Source organism: Pieris napi, chromosome 4 (genome assembly GCF_905475465.1).
Source record: "Pieris napi chromosome 4, ilPieNapi1.2, whole genome shotgun sequence".
Classification (NCBI taxonomy): domain Eukaryota; kingdom Metazoa; phylum Arthropoda; class Insecta; order Lepidoptera; family Pieridae; genus Pieris; species Pieris napi.
In genome coordinates, this window is record NC_062237.1 from 7894934 (window position 1) to 7919900 (window position 24967).

Here is a 24967-nt window from a genome sequence, read left to right on the forward strand (position 1 = left end):
CAATTTATAACACCGGACTATGGATAGACATTTGATATAAAAATTAAAAATTAAATTTCTTTTCACTTGATTGCGTTTTGAAACAGACTAATGCCATTTATACAACTATTAACGAGCACTTCATATTTTCATTATATTGAACATATATATACATTCCATATCATATCTATAACTTTGATAACTTGGACAATTCGTCACCATTTTTTGGTGACTTTTGTAAAATTATTTATTAGTTTTGTTTATACTGCTGCCAAAAACTCGTAAAGTTTTATAGTGTTCATTCGGTCATGATTTGACGGAATATACAATCCACTGGAGTAAAAATCAAATCCATACTTTATGGGCATACGTGAAACATACTTGGCCTATAATAAGAACTATAGCATAGTTGTATAATAAAACAGATATGTATGCAATACCTTCTCTTAACCGTTTTCAATATTAAATACCTAAATATATTAATTTATGATTTTTAATTATGAAATATAAATTTGCAGACAGCAAAAAGTTTTGATACTTTAAAATAACAATAAAATTAACTATGGTATTTAAATTGACATAAGTCTTAAAATCAAATACCATAGCAACAAAATGCAATAAATATTTAGTTACAATTAATAATAGATAAATTGCACAATGATTTTCCTCCAACCACTTTAAATACTGATTATGCCAGGCAGAAGCCGAAGGTAAGATTTTATAAAATGAATACAGTGTTAATAATAATGAAAAGGTAATTTTTATTAACATTTTTAAAGCTCGTGTAATAGCTGCAGGCGTGAAGAAAATCATGGGTAAGCAAAAGCCTCATTATACAGACGGGACTAATATCATGCTTATAAAATAATAAATATATGACTTTAATATATAAGCGGTTTACCATTTAGTACAAAACGCAATAGGCATAGAAGTATTTTTGTAATAGACTTTACGTGAGTTTTCTCGTGGTTTATATATTTAGGCATAATATCTTTGAATAACTTTTAGTACTTATCACAAATATTTCTTAACTCTCCAAAGGTTTTAAGTTTGAGTTTGAAAGGCTACTTAAATATCACGGTCATTATAGTATCTAAAGAAGTTGCAAATAAAAAATACACATTGAATACACAATAATAGTTTAAAAAATATTTCAGATTATTGTGTTTTTAGAACATTCGTGTTTTATAGAACCCATACAAATTGTTATTTTAATTTCTGATAAGTATTGGCTTTAAAAATTAAAATAAAACATTCATAATTTTATGAATCTGTCAAAACGGTTCTTTAGGCAAAATGGACAAAAACCTAAACAGAAAGCGTTAAATCATTTATTATTTACAAATCCTTTTATTCCACAACGCTTTTTAAAGCCATGTTTTAGAAGTGTTTCAATAATCAATAGTGTCAAATAACGTATACCGGTAGTATAAAGAAATATTTAAATTATAAAAAAGTATCACAGCTTAACAATTTTGCATTTATTCTGATCTGTAGCAGTTACCACAGTGAATATAAAATTAACTTTATACCCATTTTTTCTATCTCTTTCTTTCGAGTTGATAAAACAGAGATAGCTATAAATTCTAGAAAAATTAAGAATAAAGTTCTCGACTGTCATGAAGTTTGACAGATATGACAGTATATCGAAAAAGTAATTGAATTCGCAGTCAGTTCAAACTTCAATTGAAGTTCGCAATCGTAGTGCGTTAAAAAGCAAATAAAAACAGCAAGGCGAAAAAGTGTTGGAAAAATGCCTCGACGAGGACGTTCTGCAAGTCCACCACCAGCGCCCCAAAGGCGGTATGTATTTGGTGAATTTTTAAATAATTACAGGAATTTTTGTTTGACAAACATAACCTAAGACTTGATGTAACTTCTAGGGCTGCTCCTCCACCAAGCCGTGTGCCTGCCCCTGCACCGCCTTCTATGCCGGCAACAAGCGTTGCTCAGCCTCAACAACCTTCTATGTTCAGTCAAATGGCCGCAACAGCAGGAGGTGTTGCCGTAGGCTCAGCCGTGGTAAGAATTTGTTACGTAATTAAATAAATTGCGCACTTTGTCCCTTACTTTTGAAAAAAAAAAAAATCATATTATATGATAACCTATAGTGAATATTGCGCAATTTTAAACAATTATTACCATTTTCGTTTCAGGAATAATTCTGGCTGATAGCCAATTATGATGTCTTTTATGTTATTACTGTCATTGTCTTTTACTTTTGAAAGTGCAATAAACACAATTATTGTTAGTTTTGTGCTTTAGAAACTTTTGTCTAATAAAATGCTAAATAATAAATATTATATGAACCATATTGATAGGAATATGTAATATGTAAAAAATTAATTAGTGGCACTATAATTTTTTTTTTAGGTTTTGGGCTTTAGATTTCTGTATCTATTTCATTACCATTTGTCAATCTAATATGCAATTAGGTGATCAGCTTCCTTCCTCCAAATGCTGTCAACTTTTTGGGTCTCAAACAAGGAGTTTTCCTTCACCTTTTGAGCTAATATTAAATGCGCACATTGAATACAATTCCATTTGTGCACAGCGGGGTTTGAACCTATGACCTTAGGGATAAGAGTTGCATGCTGAAGCCACTAGGCCAACACTGCTCTCATTGATAGGAATATGTATAATATTATATGGTACCAAATTGATAGGGATAGCATAGCTATTTTGACTTAGTTAGATGTATGTATGCATTTTTTGATATGATCTTTTGATTAAATCTTTGTATAGTTGCTATATTATGTATGTATATACTAAGACATTTGTCCTCACTACAGTATTGTTAGAAATTTCATTTAATTTATATTTACTGTCATTCTGAAACAGTCACATTCAATCACTACAAATAATTTTTCTTTGATGTTCTGTCAATTAATAAAGCTATATTATTCTATCTTTACAGGGTCATGTGGCTGGTAGTGCTCTAACAGGAATGTTTAGTGGCGGAGGTAGCAGTGAGCCAGCTCAGCAGCAGGCTGCTCAGCCAGCCCAAGCCACTTACCAGCAATACCAGGGGACACAACAACCTCAAGGACCCTGTGCTTGGGAAATTAAGCAGTTCCTGCAATGTGCCCAACAGCAAAGTGATCTTTCTCTTTGCGAGGGATTCAATGAAGCTCTTCGTCAATGCAAAGTCAACAACCATCTTTAAATATTCATTGCAGTAGCTTCTATTAATTGAAATTCTGTATTCATGGCTAAATTCTCTGGCTACCTCGTCTCGTTATCCAATTCTAGGAGACAACTACCTGGCAATTATTGGTATTTAGAATTGTTTTAAAGATTATTTTAGATAAATTTTAGTCAATATAATTTTATTAATATCCTTTTAGCTACATATGTAGCTGTTGAGACAACAATTATTGTTAATTATTAGAAATGACTTATATTAAATAAATACATTTTAAAATGTAATTGTAGTTTTATTTCAAAACCGTGAGCCATTAATGGAAGTCAAGGTTTTATCTGATACATATTTAACTTGTGGTGTTTATTAAATTTTTGTACTCTTAATGTCAACTTATTAATTAGTCAAAAGGTCACGATTTTCAGTTGATGTACCTACAGATACCGGCAAACATCTTGAACAAATGTCCTTGCCTGCGGAGCGCAGAAGCGATTTTTAGATATCACTGAGAGGGGGGGCGGCGGGCGGTTGTGCTCGGTGGCGGGAGAGTGACGTTTCGATCGCGGGATTGGTAAATCAGTTGACGTTTCTGTCTCGCGATGCGCAAATTTTCCCCCACTCCCTTGTTTTATACGCGTTGCAGACCAAGAGCTAAGCTAAGTTAGTTTAGCTTAGCTCGCATAGCTGACGCAATTTTCCATACTTGTGTGCAGACCGCAAACTATGCGAACTAAGCTATGTGAGCTAACTAAAATATGCGAAGCTAAGTTAGTTGTGTATGCCGATGCGCAGCTACACGAGCTAAGCTAAGCCCCTCCCGCTAACCCGCACACCCTTTGCACATACTACGCAACACTGACTGAGCTTTGGGTTAGCTGTTGGTGTGCACGCTATTTATTTCTAGCTTAGCTTAGCCTAGCTTGCTTGGCATAGCTTAGTTTTCGGTCTGCAACCGGCTTTATGCTCAAGAAGTTTGCCGGTATATATGTATGACAATGAATGAATGAATGAAGGTATTTTTAAATTAAATATTTTCATCACATTGTGTTTTAGTCATGCTAACATAACAAAGTAGAAGCTTAATTTAAGATGTAAAGTTTGTAAAACAAGGCTGATCTTTAGGGAGTTATTGGACTTTTTCTGATTCAACCGAACCTCAAATCTATCATTGTGTATCAATGGCACACAGATAACGCAAGCATTCCATTTCCGTATATTTGCAGTTCTAGTGGCTCTCGGTCGCGCTACTCCCGCGCAGACCAGCATGCGCCGGCGCGAACGCCTCCTGTCATTGTGACGCCGATGCCTCGTCGTAGCATTTTTAGGGATGCAGCGGCTGTGGCTGGTGGAGTAACAGTAGGAACCACTATGGTATGACATTACATGACATATTCCTTTTAACTAAGTATTATAGTGATTTTTCTAATTACCTAGTCGGTCCCAAAGGTCTGTCATAAATGGAAATAATGATAAAAACAAAAGTACTGATCAGTTTTTAATTAGTGATATATAAATTTATAGTACATTAATTAAGGAATAGAAATAGTATAAAATTCTTCGTAATGACCTCCCTTTTTTTTTAATACACGCCCTTAAGCGCCGCGGCCAGTCGTCTATCGCAGCACGCACCATATTCATGTCGATTTCAGTGACTGCTTTTCTTAAAGATAACTTCGGATTCTCCGAATTTTTATGGGGTTTATCACAGACCTTCCTCTCTAAGACCTGCCAAATTGTATAGTCCAAAGGATTAAGGTCCGGACTGGAGGAAGGCCAATACTCATGTCTAATTAAGTCGATGTTTTGACACTCAAACCAGGCTTGAGTGGTCTTGGTTTTGTGTGCAGGCGCAGAGTCCTGCAGGAACACGAAGTGATGTCCCGCAAATAGCGTGCTGGCAGGTCTTTGACAAGCCGATCCAAAACCGTCTCTTGGTACACTTTTGCACTGGTTTTGACCCCCTTTTCGCAAAAATGAACCTCAGTTGGCCGTAATAGGACACTGATGATGGATGATGTCCATTTGCACCCTCGGAACTTTATTTTCTGCTTCTTCAAAAGCGTACACTCTATCATTCTGTTTATTGTACTCCTCTTCAATAGCGAAATTTTTTTCGTCCGTAAAGAGGTGTCGGTGTTTCGTGTACCGCTTTCGCGATCTCTTAAGCCTTATTGCTTTTAGACGAGCATTAAGTAAGTGTCCACTCGACTTTGTATGCTCGTAGTGTAAGATCTTCATTTAAAACCTTTTTTACTGTTTCCCTACTGACACCCATCTGCAAAGCCATCAACTTCTGTTTTCGGAAAGGATTTCTTTCTATCCGCGCCTTGATAGCTTTGATTACTGATGGTGTTCTTGCGGAGCGTGGCTGGCCAGTTCTTTTCTTGTCCTCAACACTGGAGACTTCATTGTACCTATCGATAGTACGGTACACAAACCCAAGCGTTATATTCAAATTTTTGAGCAACTTAAAAGGCGAGTGCCCACAGCGGTGCAACGTTATAACATGTATTCGGTTTTCTTTCAATGTCTACTACATCGTGAAAAATTACGGAAAGTTATTGTTTTTTGTTTTAAAACAATAGTCAAACATTTAAAAATAGAATGCAATAATTTTTTATAAAATCATGTTCGAAATTTAAAAATGTGCCAGTGACAACTTTGGAACCAACGTATAATTATATTTTTTTTTTTTTCTTATTATAATTTGCCTAAAATAATATTACTATAGGTCTACCAGGATCTGATGGCAAAAAGGGAAAAAAGAAATTGACGCTAGCAATACTGGGGAAATTGGAGTAAAACGTTTTGATACTTTTTTTCCCTTAAAGCGGCTGATTGTATGTGATACATGCAAATATACAAATTTATCCAATGATCAAGGATAATTTTTGAAAATTTTACTGTGGCGAATTTGGGGTTTGAAATTTAGATGAAAACTCCAATTATTCTGTTCATGAGTTTATTAATTAATTATAGGCAATAGCCTATAATTAATTTTCAAGTTCTAATAAGAACTTGAAAATGGTTCCAAATACTGCACATCCATAAAAAAGTCTTCATATGAAGAGATTCATTTAAGATAAACCTATCCTCCTGCATCTCAATTAACTGATCTTGTTCTATGAACTGATTTTTAATTTTTATTAGATGTTCACAAGATTTTCACCATTCATCGATCCCTACTTGAGAGTAAGCTTCTTAAATCTCTGTTAAAATTTTTATGTTACTTGCAGGTATAGTAACGTTTTTACCCGCAAGTTTTTGTTTCATTATTCCCCAGATTAATTCTATGGGGTTTAACGTACAATGATATGGCCGAAGACTTCGTGGCCGTGTGATTTAAAAATCTCATCTATTTTTTTCAATTCTAAATCAAAACCACCTTTCCTCTTTTTACCGGGCGTACTAAATACGCCTCTGTTAGATCTGCCCTCGGCAACAATTCGTCTTATGGTAGTATTAGAAACCCCTGAAATAAACCAAAGTTTATATAATTACATAATATAATACACACGAAAATCCAATAAACCAAAGTATCAAGACGTATCATTCCTACTAACCAGTCAACACTTGCACATAACTCAATATCGATGATTGTGCATGTTCTGCACCTTGTTGATCAAGTATTCTTTGTTAAACATTGAAAACAATACTTCTTGCTTGCGATCGAAGAGGTTTCTTCGACATTTTCACCACTTTTTAAAGGAAATTTGAAGCTAAAACAAAAACAATTCCTCGAAATTTCAGTTGACAACTGAAATTTTTTTTTGTTGCCATATGAAAATCTCTAATTTTTAATTTTTTTTTTGCCATCAGATTCTGGTAGACCTATAGTTTTACGCATCCTTTTCCTCAAAACTTACGACCAATGACGTTTCCATAGAATTACATCAAATGACCAATTTAAATAAGTTACCCACGATTGCGTCATGCGTGTATAAAAATTGAGGTGTTTAAACTGAAAAGTTCGTCAAATATTTATCTGACCACATTTAGGGCCATCTAGCGGGAGAAGCAATTTCAAGTCTATTTACGGGCCGCCACCGTGAAGAAGTCATGCACTCACTTCCGCAAAACTATCAAATTGGCACCGAACCTAGCGGACCTTGTGCCTACGAGATCGCACAGTTTTTGCAATGCGCGGCTAACCGTGACAATCTGCAGGAATGCGAGGCTTTCAATGAAGCACTAAGGGACTGCAAGAGAAGGAATCGTAAGTTTTCTTTAGGCAAAGTTTATATGTTGTTTATTTCAGTGCTAATTCTGAGGAAAGTTTAGGTATAATTAAAATTTTATGTAAATTAACTAAAATATAACGATTATTGTTGAAGCCTATATAATTCTTGCCAAAATACACGAAATTCACGCGGGCGAAAATTACTCCTGGTACCATTGTGTACCCGATCTGGTCGCTAATTATTATTATAACGGTTCTTATTTACATTTCAGGCCTACCATAATGAAAACTTTTAATCACCGAAGCAGCCAACTTTTAATCTGAATTGTCAATAAAAAATAGCAAATACTTAAGCCGTTTTTATTTCTGCGAGGTCCTCCAAATATGAAGCGTACCGCGTTAGTACTTAATAAACCGATAATTATTTTAGGTTTCTTTGGGAACTTTAACGATTAATTGACATGAAGTGTTAAGAAAAATGTGGTATATTTCATATAGCTAGGAAGCTGGCGAGCAAATATCTACATATATGATTTGCTCGTGTGGCAGACTTTTTTAATAGCGATAATTATACGATAGGGTAATTATATTAAGGACCACGTCTGCCACCATGGTAGCGCTGCGTTGTCAATTGACACCCCCAGACATCTAGGACTTCTGACTTTTCAAGCAATGAATTTTAAAGTTTTTTGTATAAGTAATTAAAAAAATATTGTAGTATATGAAATGCACGCTTGGCTGCAGTGTTCGTTAAAAACCCTGCGAACGATCGCAGAAAAATAGTCTGCCACCATTTTCGCTCTGTTTTCTATTTACGAGCAAATCTCACCTACCTCTCACCAATTCCCTAGTTAGTATTCCAGCAATCAAAATGTGGTTCATAATTTTTTATTTACACTTATATTAACAATAAACTTAAAAAATCATGGTGCAACGGGCATCCTTATCGCTACTAAGCGATCTCTTCCAGGCAACCCTAATTAAAGAAATTAATTTAAAAAAAAAAGATTTGTGAAGAAGTGCACAAAACCTAATAAAATAAATGATACAAAAAATATCTTAATATGAAGAAATACTTAATGACAGGAAGTGCCTATATAAATTTGAAGGACGATAGTAAAGAAGCCGAACGTAAATAAACAGATTTACTACCAAAGTTTGTGTTATGGGTTATGACTTCAAGTATGTATATTCCTTTCTGTGGAGCGTAAAGCATAATAATTGTAAGGACCCATAAACTTGATTTTTTTTAAAGGTAAGAAGTTGTTTTTAGGATAGGATGAAGGAAAGAATATATGATTTGCGCTAACATCGAATGGGTAGCCATCCGAGTTGCTTCCGATAAATAGAGATATTTTTGGCACTCCAAAGATGAAATTAATAGAGATATTTATATAATAGGTGTGAATCTGCTGTCTGAGACTGATGATTTTAGTTTTTAGTAAAAAAATATAAAATAACGAAATAATAGTATATTACTAGCTGTGCCCTGCGATAATTGTTTTACGCTACGAACATTCGCTACTTTGTCAGTATATTGAAGATCTCGGGCAGTCTTCTGTCACTCACTTATGAGATCTAGAAACAAAACTTTGCTCGATTTTTTTAACAATACTGCAGTCGTTCGTCGGAAGCTTCGCCAATTCCCGTAATACATTTTTATTTACATTTATTGAGTGCAATAAAATTACATTAAGAAAACTTCGCAGAAAATTAAAGTTGGTGCTTTTGTTTTTCATATATTATATTTATACATCCATCCTAGTTTTTTACGTGAATCAGAGAGATAGTTATTCGGAGCGAAGACAGATCTAACAAAATAAAAATCATCAAAAGCGGTTCAGCTGTTCTCGAGTTATAAATGGTGTAACTATTACCCAATTGTTTTAAATCATTGTCTATTATTGATTAAACGAAAGTGTAATTACTAAATAAAAAACATGTTCGTCATTAATTATGTATAATTTCATTTAATATAAAAATTATAGATATACCCCTATAATATTTACAATGTAAGTAAATGGCAAACAACATAATAAAGGTTTCAACATTTTTATCGCACAAATAACATCACAGCTTATATAAAATAAAACTTTAGATTATATGTATTTGTGTCATATATTTTCTTTTTCAAGTAAAATTATGTAAACTATAATACTGTTATAAATTCTGAATAAAAACTATAAATATCCAAAATCTGTTATTTTACTATAACATAGGCATGCTACTATAATAAAAACAAGTAAGTGCATTGTAACTGTTATTTTTAGGAAAAAGGACATGACTATAAAATTACTCCATAATTATATGGCAACACGACAGCATTTCTGGATTTTAGAGATTATTTTATTTTACAAGAAGTTTTTGTCTAGGATTGACATTGTCATATAGCTTGATAAGGTTTCGCAATGTTATGAAAAATTGTACTTGTACTGGTCAAAGACCTAAAAAGGAGTAGTCTAATTTAAAATAATATTCAAGAGACTTGCCGTCTATTTTTATTTTTTTTAAATATGCATATTTGTGCAGAATTTTGAAGTATTTTATAGCTAAACCTTGGCACTTGTCAAAAGTAATGCAAGTGACAAACTTGTGTTATTAAAATAGCATTTCTGTTATTGTTATAGTAATATAAATATGAAAAATATTAGAATTAAATTTTATGAACATGAAGTTGGAAGCACTTTTTAAAATTTTTGACACTGGCCTGTTAGATTTTTATTATGTACATTATAAAAAAATTTAACAGAAGTTAAAGTTGTCATTAAAACCTAAACACAGCACACGCAGTATTCATTAAATTAAAAAAAAACATTCCGAAATTTCGCGTGCTTTACAGCGTGCGTGGTCACTCAAGGTCACTTATGTAAAATAATTATAATTGTATAATAATACATAACTTTAATCCGGTAAAAAAGTGTTTTCTTTAAGTGTATAAGTTATGTTAATAAAAGACAATACTAATGTAACCTGTCAAAACTGTACTTAAAAAATATTTCAATAGTACCATTTTTTCAATTGAGCCAGTGTCAAAAACATCTTTTTCAAACTCCATCACAGACTAGATAATTGGATATATCCAATGTCAACAACTTCAAAGTATTAGCAAAGAAGAAAAAGAAAATTGTTATAGACTTTAAAACAACATAATGGTAAAATATAATGAAAACATCATTACATTTTCAGAAGACACACTTTTGAAGTTGTTACGATTGGATTTGAATTTGATTCCATTTAAAAATTAAGTAATATTGTGCACAAAAAAATGTGCAATTTTATGTAATTTATTTAATTACTGGATACAAAATATTAAAGAGAAACAAAATTTCATAAATTTCAGATCTAAAGACGAATTGCACTAACTGCCACAATAAACTATGTACTTATAAAGTAAGAGGCCATTACAATTTAAATGCATACAATGCTTCTCCACATCTTAAAAAACAAGCCAATAAAAAGATTTGATATGTACAATGCCTATTCTAAACTAATTTAGACAAGTACTTTACAGATAATGCTCTAAATTTTAGAACATTTATTATAATACATTAAAATTATTGCCATAATAGTTTTGTAAACAAATAGTAAATGAATATACTAAAATTTTACTGTAATGTTGGTTGTTTTCAAATAAAAAAATTGTGCTTTTATTACTTTAGGACACATCTACACACATCTAATCAATATGGACATTTAAACTACTTTTACGTGGAAGAGACTATAATGGACTTGCTGTTATATTTATAATTAATAATTATTTCCAATACATAATTAGCAAACTCAAGTTTTAGACATTTGTATAAAATTGAACACTTTTCAAACTACATAAAACACTATTCGTTCACAACCTACCTTTTATGTGTTTATCAATAAGACTTCATAAATAATAAAAGTACCTTCAAGACATTCTTCAGGCCAGCTGTTACACTAATCATTTTCCAGTTTTACACTTTTGTTAATATTTACACTTCAACACACTTTGACACATTAATCACACTGTGACCGGGCCACTAGGTAGCGGGTATATTGTTTTTTCAGTCTATTTGCTGTACTTGCATTGACTGCGGTAGTGCAATTTCGTATTTAACGAGACCGGTGCCTCTATCAGCCGTTACAACTAAACTTCCAAGTTCTTTGACGTCATTTCTGTAAATATTATTGGAATTAGTAAGATAAAAGATTCCTTATGAAGTTGAAAATGCGGCGTAAAAGCAACTCTTAGATTAATTTAGCCAACTACGCAGCTGTGAAAGAAAAAGTTACTAGTCAATTAAAACAAGATTGTGCCAAAGACTCTTATTGTTTTTTTATATCTTTGTTACACTCTTCGTAATTATAATCATAATCATTTGTGTCTGATAAAAGCAAATAGGTTAATTTGATATTGATATGTTTATACATTTAAATTTCTTTTTCTTTGTTGGCAGACCAGGCTTTTCTGTTGATTATTTTTCCGACCCAAATATCGGCCAATAGAATTGCACCATTCGACGTCACGTGGTACAACCTACATGGTATTATACTGAAAATTTTTTGTGAAAATTTTCTCTGGTTGTTGCTTCAAGAAAAGTATTAAGTAGTTGTTTTATTCATTATGAAATTCTTATTTGTTAACTGTACATTTCGTCTCATGGTGCAATTGTATTGGCCGACATTTGGGTCGGAAAAATAATCCCCCGAATACCACACGAGCTTCAAAATTATCGGGCATTTCCCTCAAGGTTCCCTGCAAACAAATATAGTCGTCATGACGACTATATTAATTGTTTGCAACGAACCTATCGGGAAATATCCGATAATTTTGAAGCTCTTGTGGTATTATAAGTGAAAACACCTCTATAAACTTTCTTAGAAATAATAGTGAATAAATTAAAAATACTAAATCAACATACCCTTCCCTCTTGGGCGTGATATGATGTATGGGCTTTCCGTCTCTTGATACAATATGTAACTGTGAAGGCAGCAGTCTCCGACCTCCCACAGTGCCCACCAGTATCTGATTACCAATCACTTGGCCCGATCTATTTGTTACCTGAAACAGAGGCCCCTGCTTGGATAAACCCACTACCATAAAATATAATATTTAACATTTAGAATGATTTGTTTAAAAAAGCATAACTTACTTATTTGTTTGTGTTATGCAAAATGGCTTAACTTGGTACATATAAAAAAGTAATTGAGAACATATTTTGATAAATTTGAAGATTGAACGTTTTGAAAGATACACATAAAACTGCTCATTCTTACCACTTGTATATGCGCGGGTTGCTCGTCCAATTCCATTGTCTGATGCTGTACATGTTGCGCGACTTGTTGCTGGACTTGTTGGGCGACTTGTTGTGCCGCCTGTTGCGCTGCTTGCTGCTGCGCTTGTTGCGACACTTGTGTCACCTGTTGCGCTTGTACTTGGGTCTGTATAATATTTAAGTCAATACTCAATTATTCTAAATAAAAAATGTAGCCATTTCATACAAAATGGATCTTCAATCTAAAAATCGCACGATATCTAATAAATTAAAACAATGTTTGTTTTTAAAAATCTAATATTTCTGTCTACACAATATCTACACTATTTAAACTTTACAACTATTCAAGAAACGACAAAAAACATTTTAATAGCATAACTAGAACCACTAAAGGTCAATGGTTAAATGTTAAATTAAACTTGTAAAATAAGCCCGTTTTAACCCAACCTTTAAAATACATGCGTAATATTACCACAAATAAAACGTCGTAGACAATTTTTATTGCACAACCAATTAAAACTTGGCGAACCATATCTTCTATCAATATTGTTTAAGGTCATCAAACTATTGCTTATAATACTCACATTCCTAGGCGGCAGATCCATATGCTGTCGCTGATGCAGCATCAAGTGGTTCTTTTGGAAGAAAGCTTTTCCACAAGTTTCACAAGCGTGGGACCGTAATGTGCAACTACCTTCTGGATGCCTGAAAATTAAAAAGCATTGTAAAGTTTCATAATAGGTGAAAGCCTTATCTGCCTTCTAGCTAAAATAAGCATATTATTTCAATGAAAATAATATATTATGCTGAAAGTTCTCCCAAAAACCCTAATTAAAGGCAAAATATTTATTCAATTCGAACTATCAGATTTATAACTTCAGTATAGGTAACGCAATTTTCCTCTTAATTAAATAAATACCTTCTATGATGAGCCAACAGTCCATGTTTCGCAGCAAAGCCCTTACCACAGTCAACACAAAAATGTACTTTCGGTCGTGGAGGTGTTATATGGTGATTCTGTAATACACAATTAGAGAAGTGACTCCAGTGAAGTAAAGTAAAGTGATAGTTGTCCTAAGATATCTATAGAAGTTGTATAAAACAACGCAATTTAGCCTCTGTAATATTACATTATAAATAAACAAACATGTGTATTAGGGGGCGTCCATAAATTACGTGAGGTGTTAAATTTTCTGTTGTAGCGGGAAGTTGCAGAGATGGCCTAGCCTTTAGGGTCAACCGTTTTCCTAAAATTTTTTTCAATCAGAAAAACAATTGCGTGATATTTGCCGAGATCCCCCCTCTCTCCAACGTAAGATTAAATGAGATTTGACTCGACCCCCTCCCCCCTTAAACACCTCACGTAATTTATGGACGCCCCCTTACCATATTATTCATAAAAAATTAAACTTTGATTCCCTTCTTTTCCTTGCTTTGCTTGTATTTCATAAATATTTTAACTTACCGTTGCTATAACTTGCGTGTGAACAACATTACTGGGGTGATTTGACGAAATTATTTGTATTGGTTGATCTGAAAAGAAAAAAACGCGTGCTTGATTACATTTAATAATACATCATATAAGGCAAATAAAAATAAGCAAGTGGCGCTATGAGCGTTTCTATTTTTTGCCAATATCTACCATTCTCATGTCCCACAAAGAAGACAGCTAACAACTTTTTTGTATATATGTCATTTTCTGATAATAGTTTTCACTTTCATTAAATAAAAAACATCCAAAACGCCAATGTATATAAACGTTAAAAAAAACTTTAGCCACAGCAAAGCTTGGCCGAGTCTGGTAGTTTCATATATTTTTAAGTTAACTATACCGAGATTTTACACTCAGTTTATTTTTGCATCGTCGGAGATTAGGCAGCATGCGTTAAATATTAATAATAATTGCACAAAACTAAATGGTACATTAATAACAACAGTTCCATTTCCATTATATTATGTGTTAATAAAATTAACAGCGGATTTGTCACTTTGTTAAAGTAACGTATAACTGGAAAAAGGTTAGTAACAAAAAAAGAATTATAAAGTTCTGTTTATATTTGACAGTACAAGAAAATTCCACTAATTCTGGCAGAACTCGACTTCGGTATTTGTGGCAAAAAATATAGAAATGCTCTTTTCGTTTTAGAAATAACCTTTGAAAATGTGTGGTCTTATATAGTAAAAATATATGAATGCCAAAAGTACATTATATTACTTACTGTGTGGAACTAATCCGGGTTGTAAGGCAGCAGTTAGCGCACATAAGTCGGTGACACACGTGCGGTCGCCCGCATGCAAACGGACATGTAGAGACAGCGCTTCCTGCAAAAAATAGATCATAATCATTTATTCCTTTAAAAAATAAAAGCAACTCCAAAATTTAATTCCTTTATTTGTATATGGTCTATGAAGATACTTTTAGGCAAATAGTGTTAGTTATATATAACTACAGATTTCCATAGACCCCTTTATAATATATATAATAAATAATAGGAAATAAATTACCTTATTATTGAAACATGAACCACACTCAGGACAGGCATATCCGGGTGCCTTTTCAGTTAGTATTTGTCCATCAGCTCCAATCACCTACAAAGTTATAGAAATGTAGTATAGAAAGCATTAACTTAATATTTTATAAATACATAGTAGTATTGCTCGAATATATTGGCTATTATTAGTACTTTTCACTGTGACTACAGAATTAAGATGACATAATGATTACAAAAATCTGTAATGTTTAATAGTTGAGAGCAATGTTGGCCTAGTGGCTTTAGAGTGCACCTCTCAACTTTGACCAGGTTTGAACTTCGGCTGTGCAACAATGAACCTTCTGCCCGCTGAAAAATATTTCTATGCCTAACACAAAATCATTACTATTCAACTAAGTCCTGATCAATTGGTTGTTAACTTTTTATGACACACAAAATAGGTTTGAGGAAATGCTTACTTGTACTATTTGAGGCTTAAAATCATCTTGTTTTATGACTGTTTGCTGATGTTGCTGCTGCTGTTGTTGCTGCGCTTGCTGTTGTGCTTGTTGTTGTGCCTGTTGTTGCGCTTGCTGTTGGGCTTGTTGTTGTGCTTGCTGTTGCTGAACTTGTTGCTGCTGCTGGACTTGCTGCTGTTGTTGAACCTGTTGCTGTTGTTGAACTTGCTGTTGTTGTTGAACTTGTTGCTGTTGTTGAACTTGTTGTTGTTGCACTTGTTGTTGTTGAGCTGTTGTAGACAGGCAGTGTCTTGCCATTTTGCAATGCTGTTGCAGTTCTGGTTTTGTTTTGAATGCTTCTCCACATTCGAAACAAGCTACTGCATCCTCTCCGGTGTGTATTCTGGAACAACACACAAAGAGATATTTTAGATTTAGTTTCACACGTTTTAATGAATTTTTAGTCTAAAAGGTCCTTAAAGGTCTAAAAAATATTTTTAGCATTGACTATTATTGTTATTTCAATAAAACTGTAAAAAAATATAAACTTTTTTCTATTCAACAATATGATCTTGAAATTCTCACTTCAAATGTGCTACAAGTGTCCTCTTCTGCAGGAACTCCTTGCCACAGACCGGACAAGCATGGGGCACTTTACCATGCATTCTGCCGTGGTTGACAAGCTGAAATTTTCTTGCAAATGCCGCTCCGCACTCCCCGCATACGAATGGCGACAACGAGCCGTGGAAACGACTATGCATTACTAGGTGTTCCTATAATTCAATGTTACATTAGTAAGAATTTGTATGTCAATGGTAAAAGTTGGATATTTATTTTTTAACTTGATTTTGGACACACCATACCTAACTAGCAAATGTGTGATGATGTTCATAAGTGTTTATAATTTTTAATTAGACATATAAGTCTGATGGTTATTATATACAAAAATATCTATGTTTTATAGTCTATTAAGTTTAAGTGTAGACAGATAGACTCGGTTACCATAGTATTAATGAGCAAACCTTTTGGGCAAAGCTCTCTCCACAGTCATTGCAGACGTACGGCCTTTCACCGGCGTGGTACTTGCTATGCGTCACTAGATGTCGCTTTAAGGGAAACCGGCGGCCACACTCACCACATAGGAATGGACGGTCACGACTATGTACCTGTACAATTATATTATGTTTATAGTCGTTTATAAACTAATGCTTTGAGGTTCCTGCCTGTTCGGAGTTAATGGAAATTTATATAAAAAAAAATTTTAATACATCATATGTATCTAAAAATATACAATAGATATAGGAAATAAAGTAAAGTGAGTTTAAACACTTTTAAAAGAATTATAGGCATCTTAACAGTCTTAAAGGTCGCATACTCATGGAGAAACAGTATTATTATATTCTCTGGCTAGTGATACCATAATTATTAATGTCTGTCTATACTCTATGTAAAGTTTAATTTGTGAAGCATATCTGAGTCCTGAAGTTTTTTAATAAGAAAATTTTATTAAAATCTGTAGACTGTAAGTAAATACAAAAATCATACCCTGGAGTGAGTAACAAGATGATGTTTAAGAGTGAAGGCCATTTTACATTCATGGCACCTGTAAGGTCGATCTGCCGAGTGCAGTAATAAGTGAGTGTTGAGACAATGCTTCCTAGCGAATGCCTTGCCGCAGTGCCCACAAATATGTGGTCGTTCACCTGAAAGTAAATTTTTACAGTAAAACAATCTACAAATTTATAATTAGGTCATAATAAAAAGCTTTTTATTCACATTATAATAAGGAAATCATTAAAACTAAATGAATATTATGTTGGAGATAGGAAATATTTGGTTTAGAGCAGTTAATATATTACATACATTTAATAACTAACCTGTATGAACTCTTGCATGTGTAGTAAGATGATGTTTCAGAAGAAATGACTTCCCACATTCATCACAGGAGTATGGTCGCTCTTTAACTGGCTGAGTTGGAGTTTGCATCTGCATTGTGTTGTTCATTATCTCGGTCTGTGAATAAACCATCTAATACTTGCTTACTATACAATTTCTAAAACTACGTGTCTCTAAAATCAAAGTCTAATATGAAATGCACAAAAGAAGGAACTCATCAGAATTACAGTTTATTTATATTTTGACAAGTGAACATCATATTTTTAAGAAATGTTTGTAGTCTATATTATACTTATCATATATTATTTTGTTAATTTTCATAAAAACAAAGCCAGCCTTTACCTCCAACCAAACCCACCAACATAGGTAATATTTTAGTTTTATATTAACCAAGTAAACTAATCTTCTTCTTTAAAATATATGTAACACAATTATAAAAATACTTACTTTTGGTGAATTATTTGTTCCAGGTTCTTGTTTTGTATGTAACAGCTGGATTTGCTGATGAACAGATGTCTGTATAGTTTCTTGTTGAGTCTGCTGTGCTGTCACTTCTGATAGTGTTTTTATACCATTATTCAATAAAGTTTGACTAAGCTGCGAGGTGTCTATTACAGGTGTTGCTATACCTTGAGCTTGTAGGGCTCTTTTCATTAGGATTTCATTGCATTCTTCTGCAGTTAATTGTATAGGTCCAATTGGTGTTAAAAATGGTTTGGATGCTAAAGTTGCACCTGTGAAGGATTTTATAACTTTAGATTCATTTTCTTTTTTAAAAATATGCTGAAAAATAGTTTGTCAAAAACTTGTTTAAATAGATTACTTAATTTAGTACCTACAATCAATAATATAGATTATAATTCTTAAGAGTTGCTTGAAATCATTATCTTAAATAATTTTAAACAGAAAGAATACTAACAGTCGCTGTGGATAGTAGCTGTCTGGTTTTGCTGAGAAACCCTATTTAGTGTTTGTGTTGGTTCATTTAGTACAAACATAGCTGTTCTTCGTCCAGACCCTGGAGTTCCTGTTGTGAGAACTCTAGTGAGTTGAGCTCCAGCATTAGATGCAACAACTGTGCCAACTTTTTCTTGAACTTGAGGTGTCTTATGGGACATAACAGTAAGTGTTGTTTCTGGAGACACCTATAACAAATTGATTAAGATGACAATTAATCAGTAGTTGCATAAAATAAAGAACAACAATTTTCTGACCATGTTTACAAATCAACAAATATTTTGAATTAAGAAATTGTAATAATACTTAGCAACATGTAACATGTGATTTGAAATTATGATTTGACAGTGCTTTGTCAGGGATTTTATAAAAACAACATAATATTATATTTAATAACCTTGGAAGAATTTACTTGTTCTGTAAAGCATTGTGTTAAGAAATACAATTATAAAATTAGATTAATGGATGGTACTCATAATTTATCTTTATCACAAGTATTGTAATCATTGAAACTGAAACTTAGATGTATATTTAAAACTACTGTTATTTTTAAAATTCCAAAATTCATTTTCAATTACATATTTGTTACTGTGAATGCTCTATTCTCATTCTACAGACTGTCGTACAGAATTGGACAATCATTAGTTCGAGCTAAGCAAAAAGTATAATAAAAATATATTTTGTATTTTTTTATATTTTACATCAATATTCAATAAAAATAACAATGACCATTCATTCATTTTTTTAAATCTCCAAACCAGTATAGCAAATAAGGTGAGACTTAGGAATATTATAATAATACTAAACTTACTGTATTCCCCAAAGTATAACTCAAACTGCTTGGTGTTTCGACTTCGCCCTTTGTGAGATCCGCAGAGCTAGTAAAGCCCCACGAATAAGCGAAACCAGAAACATTAGTTGGCGTCGGCATACACATTTTCGCAAATTATAACTTTTCACCGCATCGAAATATAAACAAACCAACACAAGTCCACTCTACACTAGTAAACAGTAGTGTCATGACAGTTTAGCCATTATATTTTCACGTACGCTTTCACAACCACAAGCACACTAACGCAACACACGGTCCGTCAATCAGACCGCCGAAATCCAAAAAAGACGATTTATATCACTAAGTTTTAATAATATGAAGTTATTTAGGCAGTTATTTGACAAATATAGTGTAATTTTCAGCAAATTATGCATATCAAGTTATTTTATAGGCGGCACAGGACGCTATGAACTTCGCTGACACGCACGTAATCTGATGTAAAAGTTTTCATAGATTACTACAAAAACGTAATTTACCACTTTTTCAATCAACCTAAGATATGGAACATAATACTTTTCAACAAAAGTCTGTTAAATATCGGAAATCATGAAAACAATTTCATTATCGCACACACAAGAAACCCGACGCCATTTTATTGTTTATGGTTTTAACTTTTTTCTATCAAGGTAATAGTCAACAGTATAGACTATCTCGATAGGCAAAAAATATTATTTATTTATATAAGCGTGCAATAATGTTATTAATTTTACTTTGGTATAATAAGCTTTGCAGTGTAACTGTAAAAAGGATGTAATTTAATATTTTAAGCACTGACAAATCTGTAATCACAATGCCATTACATTTTATGGAATAATTATAGGCGGAGTATATTCTGTTATCTGTATGTTTTTTTTTAAATAATTTTATGGCCTGGTGTTATCTGTATGTAATCATTGTCAAAGATACAACTCACTAATTGAGAGATGTCATATTTGACTATTGTAATTGTTAACTTGTAACGTTTTATATACAATATAAATATTATTATAAAAATAGTTTTTAAGTTTCGTTGATTAGTACTGTTTATTGTTACACAGTTCACATTATATTCTTGCTTAAAATATTAAATTTTCTTCAAAATGAATTCAATGTCTATGGATAAGGACGATGCGTCGTCTCTTCTCTCCGTTGCTACTAATCATCCTCTAGAACAATTTGTTTTACTAGCAAAAGGTGCAAAGGGTTCTGCATGCGCCGAACTCATTAAACAAGTTCTGGAAGCACCTGGAGTTCATGTCTTCGGAGAACTTTTAGAAATGCCGAATATTAAAGAGGTTAACTTATTGTTGATTAAATGGAATGGCTATAAATAGGCAGAAAAATTAATTTAAGGAGATAAATCAATTTTATTTTTGTATTTTTCAGCTTGAAACTGGACCGTATGAAAAACATTTTAAAACACTAAACCTCTTTGCATATGGAACCTACAAAGAATTTTTGGAGAATACATCAGATTATTTAGAATTAACTCCATCTCAGTGTAAAAAATTGCAACATTTGACAATTGCAACTTTAGCCACCCAAGAAAAATGTATTCCGTACAGTGTGCTTTTGAAAGAATTAGATATTAAAAATGTTAGAGATTTAGAAGATTTAATTATAGAAGCTATTTATGCTGGTAAGTATTAATTTGATAAGGAAATTTATAATTATTGATACATCATATTATATGAATGTGTTAAGTCCATCTATGATAATTCAATTTCATTTCAAAAATTCTAAAACAATTACTCGACTCTTGTTGAATAGTCTTGTTGTCTATATAATGATAAACTGAAGCATGATACTTACTCTAAATGATTAATTTTTAGGCGGCCATAATTAATAAGAATTGCAGGAGTGCACATTCTTTTGTTTGTAATATTGTTGTTTTATTTTGAAACTTGTATTTGCCTCTACAATTATTATGCGTCATAAAATTTCTAAGAAATTAAATTGTACTTTGTGATTATTTACACAGGCTCCAGCTACTACTTGTTAAGTTATTAGGCATTATCTATGTTATCAAATTCTTTCTAAATAATAATATATAATAGTAGCACCTAGTAAACAAATTTATTTCTGTATAACAAAACCTATCCATATAGCTATCATCTTTACGATATACAGTTTACTTTGCATTTTCTTAAGGTTATATTGTAAGTATTTAGTTTGGTTAAAATATAGATTATTAATTTTGTATACTTCTACTTATTTACAGATATAATTCATGGTAAATTGGATCAAGAATGCAAACGTGTAGAAGTAGATGTTGCATTAGGCCGTGATGCGCGCTTAGAAGATGCAGCTGACATTGCAGATGTTCTTGCTGGCTGGTGTAATGCATGTGAAGCTGTTCTAACATCAGTAGACCGTCATATTGTGAGAGCTAATAATCACAAACAAAGATCAATTAGGCATCAGCAAGGGATTGATCAAGAGGTAATCGCAGCTCAATTTTATAAATCCAAATTTTTGTAAGTAGGAAGAGGTAACAATAATAGTGAGGAATTACAAACCAACCATATCACTAAAATTAGAATTAGATGTCTAGACAGAAGTATTTTGGGGAGAGTTTTAACACTATCTCCAATATAAAACAATAATTATGAGATTCAACTAAATAAATAATAAAAATAGTCTGCTAATTCAATGCTTCTTATATTTTTTTTAAAATATAAGAAAATAATAAACCAGAGCAATGTCACAAAACTAACACATTTATAAAGACCTTTAATGCTATTATAAATTTTTCTATTTTGCAGGAACACCAAAATTTGTATTACTATTTATATAACTATTAGAATTTAGAATAGTTATAATAAGCTATAGAAATGCATAAATACACAATATTCAATTGTAGCATTATTTACAGATATTATACATAAAGAAGACATTGAAGGCTCAAGCAGAAAATGATGAATCAGCAACAGGTGGTGGCAGTGAGTCTCACTCTGCTCCTAAAAAGAACTCGGGCAAAGGCAAAATACCTCGCAATTCTGCAAAGTTCTGGCAAAAAACAACATAACTTGTATATTTGTAAATACCTAGCCATGTGATATAATATAATTAAACTTTACTACTTGCAAGCATTATAAAACTATCAGGTGTTGTTGTTTCATTGCACCTTTTTTTCTTATTTTGTAAAAACATAATGGAGATGGATGTGTCCATGCTAAAAATATAGATTTCTTACTTTCACACAAAAATACTACCTTGCTTGCCATATCCTATTATTTTGTTAATAATAGGAGTGGTTTTATAATTCAAATAATGGAAATTATAGCAAAAGATAAGTCATAATTGAAGAACAAAGTATTGTCGCCAGTATCAAGTAGCAAACATTAGTTATGTTATGGTTAATAGTTGGTACCTAATGAACTGTTAGTTTTCTGGCAACACAACGTCGCTGTCACTTTTACTCTGCAGTGTGTCGTATCTGTCGTAAGTTCTGTCAAATGCAGGAAAAGGACGTAAAATAAATTGTGATGTAACGATCTAGCCTAGCGACAAGGACAAAAACTAGCACGAATCAAAATAAGAGAAACGAGTATGCGAATTTAGACTTTCGAGATCGTTTGTTTTTGACGCAGCAGCGCAATCAAAGTGCGCAGGCAGTGCAACGATTATCACGTTCGCAGGCCACTGGAAAGTGATGTAAATAACACGTTAAAGCCTTAACATTGTAAACAAAGACTTTGCAGTACTTACTGAACCAATATTTACCTAGAAATCGTGTCGTGACTGCTTACAAATCTAATCCCAGTGAAACTACGACACTAGTGATATTGACTTGAATAAAATGAATCCGTGATATCCAGCGAAACAAAGACAATTGCATAAAGACATTCATTTTAACAAGTTTAATATACGAGTGTTTTTTGTATTGGATGAACTTGAAGGCAAGTATGCCGTTTGCTAGTTCACCTATGCATGAATTCATCAAATCATGGTCTTTATTTGCATTCTTATGAAATTGTTTTGTATAAAAAGTTAAAAGTTGTCGTTTTATACGTTTAAACAAATTATATTCGTACTCTAATTTCATCACCTTCCATTTTATAATTACAAATCAATAATATAATTTCAACTCATTGACGATGTTTGTAGACCTATCAACATTAAACGCAATGTTAAATCTTATAAAGACTGTATAGAATAATACATACACATCAATTACAAGGTACACGTATTATAACAATGTTATTCTCCAGATCATTGTTTTGAAGACAATCAGCTGTTTTTATTGAGGGGAGTGCGGGGAGCAATTGAACCGGTTTGGCTTGTCCGCCTCCTGCCTCTTGAATGTCTTTGCACGTCTTTGTGCAGACTTATAATAAACTAGCGATGCGCCCCCGGCTTTACACTGGAATCCTTGACCAGTAAACCTTTAAAAAATATACAATAAATTCCGTGTAGTAGTTGAGTTTATAGCGAACAGATAGACAGATAGACGCCGCGAAAGAATTTGTTTTTTTGTAGGCATTATCAAGCTCTACAACTTATTCTAGAACTCAATGATATATCGCTCATCGTTAACGTGTTAGAAACATTTTCGTCGACCGTTTATTCTACGACTTACTTTGCACAAAATCGGTTTAGTAGATCCAAAGATGTATTAGGGATTTACTCAACCTCACAAATTTTACTCTTTATAATATTAGTATTGATATACCTCTTGTCTATTGGGAATTAAGGTGGTATTGGCAGTTTATAAATATTGTGTTTATATCTGTACAACCTACCTACTTTTTAGTTTGTCTTTCATATGTGGATGCGCAGAATATAATAGGATCTACATACAAAAGCTTTTTGAATAATCTTATCTAAACGTTGATCAACATCTCGACTGTCTGAAGATATCACGTAACATCACTTTAAAATTAAAACAAGTTAAAGGTGTATTCTTATAGGCTCTTGCCCAACCGACCCTCAGGTCACGAACTAAGCCGGTAACTATTCGTAGATAACGGCCCACATGTATCTTATAAGGTTTCATATTATGATGCTATGGATTATCATATGTAGTATGTTAATACACATATACCCTTAGGTAACAATTATCACCACACTCCTTGAATGTAGTGCCTTAATATCTAAGCTTTGCATGTTTTCCAACAAAAACGTTCGTCTTACTGCAATAGATTTATAGGATTAACTTTACAATCCAGTGTCGCTACAACCCTAAATGGGCCTTGGCCTCAGATGGTATCCGTTTCTTTGATAATTTTTATTTCGTTGTACTAGTAGGTGATCTTTGAGTAGTAGGTAAAGCTTTCTGTCTTACACATCTCGTCCATTTTTGAAGTTAAGACGTCATGCCAGTTACCTTACGATGGTTTTACTTCACCGTACGAGCATGTGTTAGATAAGCACATAGAAAGTCCAGTGGTGCACGACCGGGATCGAAAATACGACCTTAGGGTTGAGAAACGCGTACTGAAGCTATTAGGCCAACGCTGCTTATGCTATAAAAATATCTAACTTCAATATTCGTATTACTTAGTAATATTTTAAGTGAAATGCAATAAAATATAACCTTTTTACAAATTTAAAAAACTTTTAAAAGAACATATAATTAACAACATACCTATAAAATAACAAACATAAAAACAACCATATTCGATATCTGTGTCTGTAACAATCGTAAAAGTTTAATATGAGCTAATGGAATAATTAATGTACAGTCAAAACCGTTTATAACGACATCGTTTACAACGACCTATCGGTTATTACAACCAGATTGTACGGTCCCGTCCGAATCCCTAGTAAACTATTCAGTAAACAAACCGCTTATAACAACATCGGATACAGCGACATATCGCTT

The 24967-nt window shown here is 32.7% G+C and overlaps 5 protein-coding genes across 8 annotated transcripts in view; 4 read left to right on the top strand and 1 right to left on the bottom strand.

Annotated features, from left to right (window-relative positions):
* The first annotated feature begins 559 nt into the window (after positions 1–559).
* On the top strand, positions 560–7654 carry LOC125048964 (coiled-coil-helix-coiled-coil-helix domain-containing protein 10, mitochondrial-like). 2 transcript variants are annotated; one of them, XM_047647944.1, is made up of 5 exons: positions 572–689; positions 759–794; positions 4345–4492; positions 7121–7337; positions 7574–7654. In XM_047647944.1, the coding sequence occupies exons 1-5, from the start codon at positions 670–672 to the stop codon at positions 7582–7584; spliced, it is 432 nt and encodes a 143-aa protein (XP_047503900.1). In that variant the 5' UTR covers positions 572–669; the 3' UTR covers positions 7585–7654. The 2 variants fall into 2 exon arrangements, with proteins under 2 accessions (XP_047503901.1, XP_047503900.1); XM_047647945.1 differs by lacking the exon at positions 759–794 and having other exon boundaries at positions 560–689.
* On the top strand, positions 1621–3408 carry LOC125048963 (coiled-coil-helix-coiled-coil-helix domain-containing protein 2). The gene is made up of 3 exons (XM_047647943.1): positions 1621–1782; positions 1863–2001; positions 2897–3408. The coding sequence occupies exons 1-3, from the start codon at positions 1733–1735 to the stop codon at positions 3143–3145; spliced, it is 438 nt and encodes a 145-aa protein (XP_047503899.1). The 5' UTR covers positions 1621–1732; the 3' UTR covers positions 3146–3408.
* Positions 7655–10205: 2551 nt separating the features above from the next.
* On the bottom strand, positions 10206–19757 carry LOC125048947 (zinc finger protein 665-like). 3 transcript variants are annotated; one of them, XM_047647922.1, is made up of 16 exons: positions 19141–19757; positions 18292–18517; positions 17820–18106; positions 17354–17489; positions 17022–17179; positions 16499–16642; positions 16062–16249; positions 15498–15879; positions 15053–15136; positions 14767–14869; positions 14013–14080; positions 13467–13564; positions 13132–13252; positions 12549–12713; positions 12194–12348; positions 10206–11447 (listed from the first exon to the last, which is right to left on the bottom strand). In XM_047647922.1, exons 1-16 carry the CDS (start codon positions 19264–19266, stop codon positions 11336–11338), a joined length of 2553 nt encoding a protein of 850 aa, XP_047503878.1. In that variant the 5' UTR covers positions 19267–19757; the 3' UTR covers positions 10206–11335. The 3 variants fall into 3 exon arrangements, with proteins under 3 accessions (XP_047503878.1, XP_047503877.1, XP_047503876.1); XM_047647921.1 differs by having other exon boundaries at positions 12194–12333; positions 17354–17504; XM_047647920.1 differs by having other exon boundaries at positions 17354–17504.
* A 313-nt stretch (positions 19758–20070) lies between these two features.
* On the top strand, positions 20071–22246 carry LOC125049135 (COP9 signalosome complex subunit 7b). The gene is made up of 4 exons (XM_047648257.1): positions 20071–20435; positions 20527–20779; positions 21362–21582; positions 22016–22246. The coding sequence occupies exons 1-4, from the start codon at positions 20241–20243 to the stop codon at positions 22166–22168; spliced, it is 822 nt and encodes a 273-aa protein (XP_047504213.1). The 5' UTR covers positions 20071–20240; the 3' UTR covers positions 22169–22246.
* Positions 22247–22710: 464 nt separating this feature from the next.
* Positions 22711–24967, top strand: part of LOC125049028 (protein yippee-like) — a 63465-nt gene continuing 61208 nt past the window's right edge. The window contains exon 1 of the mRNA XM_047648029.1: positions 22711–23042. The gene's annotated coding sequence lies outside the window, so the exon portion shown is untranslated. The remainder of the gene's footprint in view (positions 23043–24967) is intronic.